The 6,538-nt window shown below is 44.3% G+C and overlaps 1 protein-coding gene across 2 annotated transcripts in view; it reads left to right on the top strand.

The window, feature by feature from the left end:
• Positions 1–786: 786 nt before the first annotated feature.
• The window catches only part of TMEM192 (transmembrane protein 192), a 30,293-nt gene continuing 24,541 nt past the window's right edge, over positions 787–6,538 (top strand). Inside the window, exon 1 of one of the 2 annotated variants that reach the window (XM_047091787.1) lies at positions 787–982. In XM_047091787.1, coding sequence (XP_046947743.1) covers positions 956–982 — 27 coding nt within the window. In that variant the 5' untranslated portion in view covers positions 787–955. The remainder of the gene's footprint in view (positions 983–6,538) is intronic. The other variant, XM_047091786.1, reaches the window with a different exon arrangement.

The following is a 6,538-nucleotide window of genomic DNA, read 5'->3' as shown; positions in this document are numbered from 1 at the left end:
AAAGTGTGGGGCGCCTGGGTGGCGCAGTCGGTTAAGCGTCCGACTTCAGCCAGGTCACGATCTCGCGGTCCGTGAGTTCGAGCCCCGCGTCAGGCTCTGGGCTGATGGCTCGGAGCCTGGAGCCTGTTTCCGATTCTGTGTCTCCCTCTCTCTCTGCCCCTCCCCCGTTCATGCTCTGTCTCTCTCTGTCCCAAAAATAAATAAAAACGTTGAAAAAAAAAAAAAAGTATGAAAGTGTGTATATCCTCCCTAGTAGGGTTAAATTAGGGAGCTGATATTAGCAGAAATTTTTACTTTCTTTACATTTTTACAACAATCATGTATTTTTAGAAAATTTCATTAAAGTTTTGTTTTTTATTCCATTGAAAAAAAAGCCCTGAAAATTCTAAATGCTTCATTTCCCATAAGCGAAATCCGTAAATATGTCATGTAAATTAGAATCTTTATTCTGTTCCTGTCATTCTGCTAGTGGAGTTTCCAGGTATAAATGGGAGCGATAGGATTCTATAGCTGTTTCTACTTATGCATAGAGCTGTGTCTGCAAACAAAATCTAAGGAAGACTATAAAAAATTAATATTTTTAAAAGAAGCAAGTGGCAGCCGAAAATAGTTAAATTCTTGGATTTAGAACACAACCTTCAATGCCCAAGTCTCCGGCCAACTGCCGACCTCAGCAGAGATCGCTGGAACTGTAAGGTAGGACCAGCCAAAGCGACCCACAGAGCTGGTTTCAGAGCGGGACACGCCCCTCCGCCTTGGCCAATCGGGAGAGAGAAGGCGGGGCTCGGGAGAGAGAAGGCGGCTCGGGACCCGCCGGAGGCGGAGCGGGAGCCGAAGGGGTGTGTCTGAAGCGGGGGCCGCTAAGTCCTAGAAGGTGGCAATTTTCCTGGGCCGGCGGCGCGCGGCGCAGGTGGAGAGGCCGGCTGGCCCGGACTTCGGCCTCGGGCTTCGGGAAATGGCGGCTGGGGGCAGAATGGAGGACGTGAGTGCACGGAAGTGGCGGGAGGCTGGCCCCGGAACCCCTTTCTTCCCTTGCTGGGCGCGCTGGGCGGAGACTGCGGAGGGAAGCCACCCTTACCCGGTGCGACCGCGGCCGGAGGAGGTGCTTCCTGCGCAGGGCTGGCCCGGGACTCGGGGTTCTGGGACAAGACACCCAGGGGGCAGTAGGGTCCGCGACGCGCTGGCTCCAGGCTTACTTTTCCGAGTGGAGGCCGGGTGGGCTGCTGGGCAGGGGATGCGCGGATGCTGGGGGTCCCAGGCAGGCGCCCAGCCCACGTGCGGCGCGCGTCTTTGATCCCGGAACTGGGAGCCTCACGTGATGCGCGTCTGGCCTGACAGCCGTCTCTGGGGCGCTCCTCTGAGCTGGGCCGCTTGGCTCCGCTCAGACGTATTGGGTCGCGGGGACGAATCCCCCTCCTCGTGGGTTCCCTGCCCTGGCTTTAGAGGGCTGTGAACGTGGAGCGGCTACGACATGCAGGCCGGCTGCCAGTGTCTCAGGGGTCGACCTGTCACTGGCATCATCCAGCAACCCGCATTGGAGAAAAGCAGTGTCGTGATGTTTTGAATGTAACCGTGATAAGCAGAAAAGGATTTTTAAATCTCCTTGCTTAATGGATCCAAACCAGGTTACTAAAAAACTAGTCGCCTAGTCTACAGTCTGTAGAGTACGAAGTAAAATATTTGCATAAGTATATTGAAACATTTTTAGGGGAAACATGTAATTGTGCCCAGAATAACTGGCTGCCCCATTGTCAGGTAATAAAATTTGTATCCTTGAGAAATGCGAGGTTGAAAGAAATGCAAAGCACTAATTTGGATTAAGACATTAATAGGAATTATTACTGTGATCCTGTCAGTTCATTAGGGGCATCAGGCAAGACTCATAACAGTTCCAGCCCTACATGAGCTTAGATTCTTGTGTAAATAGCAACAACAGTTAAGGTATCTTAACTAAAAACCAAACAATTTCTTTTTATTTTATTTTATTTTATTTTATTTTATTTTATTTTATTTTATTTCATTTCATTTTTTATTATTTTTAAAATTTACATCCAAGTTAGCATATCGTGCAATAATGATTTCAGGGGTAGATCCCTTAATGCCTCTTACCCATTTAGCCCTTCCCACCACATACAACCCCTCCAGTAACCCTCTGTTTGTTCTCCATGTTTAAGAGTCTCATGTTTTGTCCCCCTCCCTGTTTTTATATTATTTTTGCTTCCCTTCCCTTGTGTTCATCTGGTCTGTGTCTTAAAGTCCTCATATGAGTTAAGTCATATATTTGTCTTTCTCTGACTGACTAATTTCGCTTAGCATAATACCCTCCAGTTCCATCCATGGTAGTTGCAAATGGCAAGATTTCATTCTTTTTGATTGCTGAGTAATACTCCATTGTGTGTGTGTGTGTGTGTGTGTATATATATATACACACCACATCTTCTTTATCCATTCATCCATCGATGGACATTTGGGCTCTTTCCATACTTTGCCTGTTGTTGATAGTGCTGCTATAAACATGGGGGTGCATGTGTCCCTTTGAAACAGCACACCTGTATCCCTTGGATAAATACCTAGTAGTGCAATTGCTAGGTCGTAGGGTAGCTCCATTTTTAATTTTTTGAGGAACCTCCATACCATTTTCCAGAGTGCCTGCACCAGTTTGCATTCCCACCAGCAGTGTAAAAAAGATCCTCTTTCTCCGCATCCTCGCCAACATCTGTTGTTGACTGAGTTGTTAATGTTAGCCATTCTGACAGGTGTGAGGTGGTATCTCATTGTGGTTTTGATTTGTATTTCCCTGATGATGAGTGACGTTGAGCATTTTTTCATGTGTCAGTTGGCCACCTGGATGTCTTCTTTGGAGAGGTGTCTATTCATGTCTTTTGCTCATTTCTTCACTGGATTATTTGTTTTTTGGGTGTTGAGTTTGAGAAGTTCTTTATAGATTTTGGATACTAACCCTTTATCTGATATGTCATTTGCAGATATCTTCTCCCATTTCGTTGGTTGCCTTTTAGTTTTGCTGATTGTTTCCTTTGCTGTGCAGAAGCTTTTTATTTTGATGAGGTCCCAGTAGTTCATTTTTGCTTTTGTTTCCCTTGCCTTTGGAGACGCGTTGAGTAAGAAGTTGCTGCGGCCAAGATCAAAGAGGTTTTTACCTGCTTTCTCCTTGAGGATTTTGATGGTTTCCTGTCTTACATTGAGGTCTTTCATCCATTTTGAGTTTATTTTTGTGTATGTTGTAAGAAAGTGGTCCAGGTTCATTCTTCTGCAGGTCACTGCCCAGTTTTCCCAGGACCATTTGCTGAAGAGACTGTCTTTATTCCATTGGATATTCTTTCCTGCTTTGTCAAAGATTAGTTGGCCATACGTTTGTGGGTCCGTTTCTGGGTTCTCTATTCTATTCCATTGATCGGAGTGTCTGTTCTTGTGCCAGTACTATACTGTCATGATAATTACAGCTTTGTAATACAACTTGAAGTCCGGGATTGTGATGTCTCCTGCTTTCAAAACCAAACAGTTTCTAATGATAAGACTAAAACTTTATTTTTTTTTTCAGTTGAAAAAATGGAAAACTAACTAAGACATAGAAGTAGTTTTGACATTCATATACATATAAAGAGAAATCATTGTTTCTGAATTTTTAAGGGTGAGATTCATGACCTGACAATGTATGGGAACGAAATCTGAGGAAAATGAGAGACTGTTAGGCAAATGTGTGCAGTAAATGCTTCTTGGTTGATTTTAACTTGCCCCAGGTTCTTGAATCTGTAGCTTTTCGCTTTGGGATGAGTACAATCCGAGAAATCTGTTTCATCAAACAATTGGAAATTGATGTTTCACCAACAGTTACATACCTAAATCCCTTTAGATCTGAGCAAGTTGCCTGTTTTTGGTATTTTGTGGATATGATTTCTACCATTCAGTAAGAAGCTAAAACTATGGTGTATGCTGTAGGACTAGACATTTAAGTGAGTGAGCAGAGGCAGAGGCTTTTTAGTTAGGGTTCATTGTTTGCAAGCTGTGAAACCAACTCTGGTTAATTTAAAGAAGTTAGGAATTTATTTGAAATGATACAGGGTGGATGGACCCTTAGGCCTCTGAAAGGACTTGAAACAAGGGCAGCTCAAAGGATCTAAGTGACAGGGGTCCTTTCAGGGTCAGCCCTGGACTGAATCTGCCCCACCATGGTCCCCCTTTGCTTTGTTGCTCATAGAATTGGGTTGCCCAGCCCTCTTAGGTTCCACCTAGGCCAGAGGAGGGTGAAGAGTATTGAAGGATGTGCCCAGTGGGTCCCCAGAGGAAATTGAGTTATGGTCACAAAAGAAGAGGAAGGAGATCCATATGGGCAAAAACAACAGATCTCTTGTACAGGTCATAAGTTACTAATAGTGTAAGTAAAGAAATTATTTGGATTCAGGAGTTGTCTTCCCTTCACCCTTCACATGCAGATGGGGAGGTGCCATCTGAGGGTGATAAGGTATTGTTTGTGTGGTTATATTACATTTCCTATAGAATCCACTGGACAGTTTATTTGATATAGCCACCAAATACATTGTATTTACCGAACGTCTATTAAGTGACATAGAGAAGAAACCGTATTCTAGTTTCCAACCCCTTCAATGTAGTCAGGAGAAACAAAAGGTATACACATAAAAAAGGAAGTAATACAAGACAGCATAAGAAATAATCCAATTAATGTGAGCAGTACATTTTATAGCAATTTTTAAAATTTTTTTAATGTTTTTATTTATTTTCTGAGAGACAGAGCGAGTGGGAGAGGGACAGAGAGAGAGAGGGAGACACAGAATCTGAAGCAGGCTCCAGGCACTGAGCTGTCAGCACAGAGCTGGATGCGGGTCTCAAACTCACTAACCGTGAGATCATGACCTGAGCCGAAGTTGGACGCTCAACTGACTGAGCCACCCAGGCACCCCAGCAATTTTAAAGTAGAAACAAAACACTTGTCAGGACAAGTTTTATGGAGACCTTAAGTCTTGGTTGCACCTTGCAAGGTGAGTTGGATTCTGAAAACAATAAGAGAGGATGTTTGTGGGGCACTCCAGAAAGGTCATTTAGGGTAGAGGAGATGGTGCGTGGAAGAAAGGGAGGTAAAGGAAAGACTTACCGTTAAGTCTTCAAGGCTAGCTTTGTATAAATTCCCAGGTCCCAAGTGTTCAAGTTGGGCAATCTTTCATTCACTCCACACACATACTGAGCACCTACTCTGCGTTAGGTGCTAAGTATGAACAATATATACTACAGAATCTCTGCCCTACTCAAGCACACTATTCCCACAGCTTTGATACCTTGTGGTTAGTATTATAAGTTAGCAGTAGGAACCACTATCCCTAGCCAGCATGGAGTAACAGGGCCTAGATTTATCCTTCTCCCTCAAACAACCAAAAACTGTATACAATATATGAAACAACACTTTTTAAGATATTGAACATCAGGCAGTGAAGGAAAGTGTTTTCCAAGAGACAGGAAACAAAGTGAGTCGGGGGTGCCTGGGTGGCTCAGTTGGTTAAGCGTCTGATTCTTGATTTCAGCTCAGGTCATGATCTCACGGTTCGTGAGTTCGAACCCCGCATCAGGCTCTGTGCTGGCCGTGCAGAGCCTGCTTGAGATTCTCTCTCCCTCTCTCTCTCAAAATAAATAAGCTTAAAACAAAATTTTTTTTTAATTAAAAAAACCAAAGTGAGTCATAGGATTGCCCCAGCCGACCACCTTGAGAGTCTGCAGGCTGTGATAGGAAAGGGCGCCCCAGCAGAGGTCAGCAGGCTCCCTGAATTGAGGAGATAGAGCTGAGAGCCTGGGGAGGCAGAGGCAACAAGGGTTCACACGGCGGTCCCTGGAGAGGAGAGAGCTGCACAGAGGGAGAACTGAAGATGTGCAGAGTCCCCCTTAGGTAGTCAGCAGGGTCTTGCTCAATACATGCCTGTGAGGACATTTCCCACAGCCTGGAAAAGAACCACCTGAAATGATTAGAAGAAACAGTGCTTAGTGCTCACACAGGGCCCGGAATAGTGCCTGTTCTGCCAGTCAGACTGGAAACCCCATAATTCACAGGGTATTAGGTGCTCAGAAAGGTCTTGCCTTCATAGTGGGGAAAAATTAGCCTTAGACTAAACACAGCTATGGTCCAACCTAATAATAAGTCTTAAAAGCAAGGCCAAAAAGATCAAACTGTTTCCGAGTAACTTAACTGCATTCCAGAACAAAGCTCAAGGATATTTTTAGAAATACAAAACTGTCCTGCACCCGAAGAGATAAATTGGGAAGTCTGGCATCTGATCCAAAATTACTAGGCATTGGTAATTATGTGACATAATGAAGGTGTTAACTAATGCTTCCGTGGTAATCATTTTGCAATCGTAACTGCATCAAGGGGCGCCTGGCTGGCTCAGTCAGTAGAGCATGTGACTCTTGATCTCAGGGTCATGAGTTCAAGCCCCACATTGGGTGTGGAGCCTACTTACTTAAAAAAAAAAAAAAAAGTGTATCAAATTAACTCATGGAACACCTTAAACTTACA

Source organism: Lynx rufus, unplaced genomic scaffold, assembly GCF_022079265.1.
Source record: "Lynx rufus isolate CCGP_SWC_20201006 ecotype Redwood Valley unplaced genomic scaffold, mLynRuf1.p SCAF_3, whole genome shotgun sequence".
NCBI classification, from domain to species: Eukaryota; Metazoa; Chordata; class Mammalia; order Carnivora; family Felidae; genus Lynx; species Lynx rufus.
This window is presented reverse-complemented; position numbering and strand designations above follow the sequence as displayed.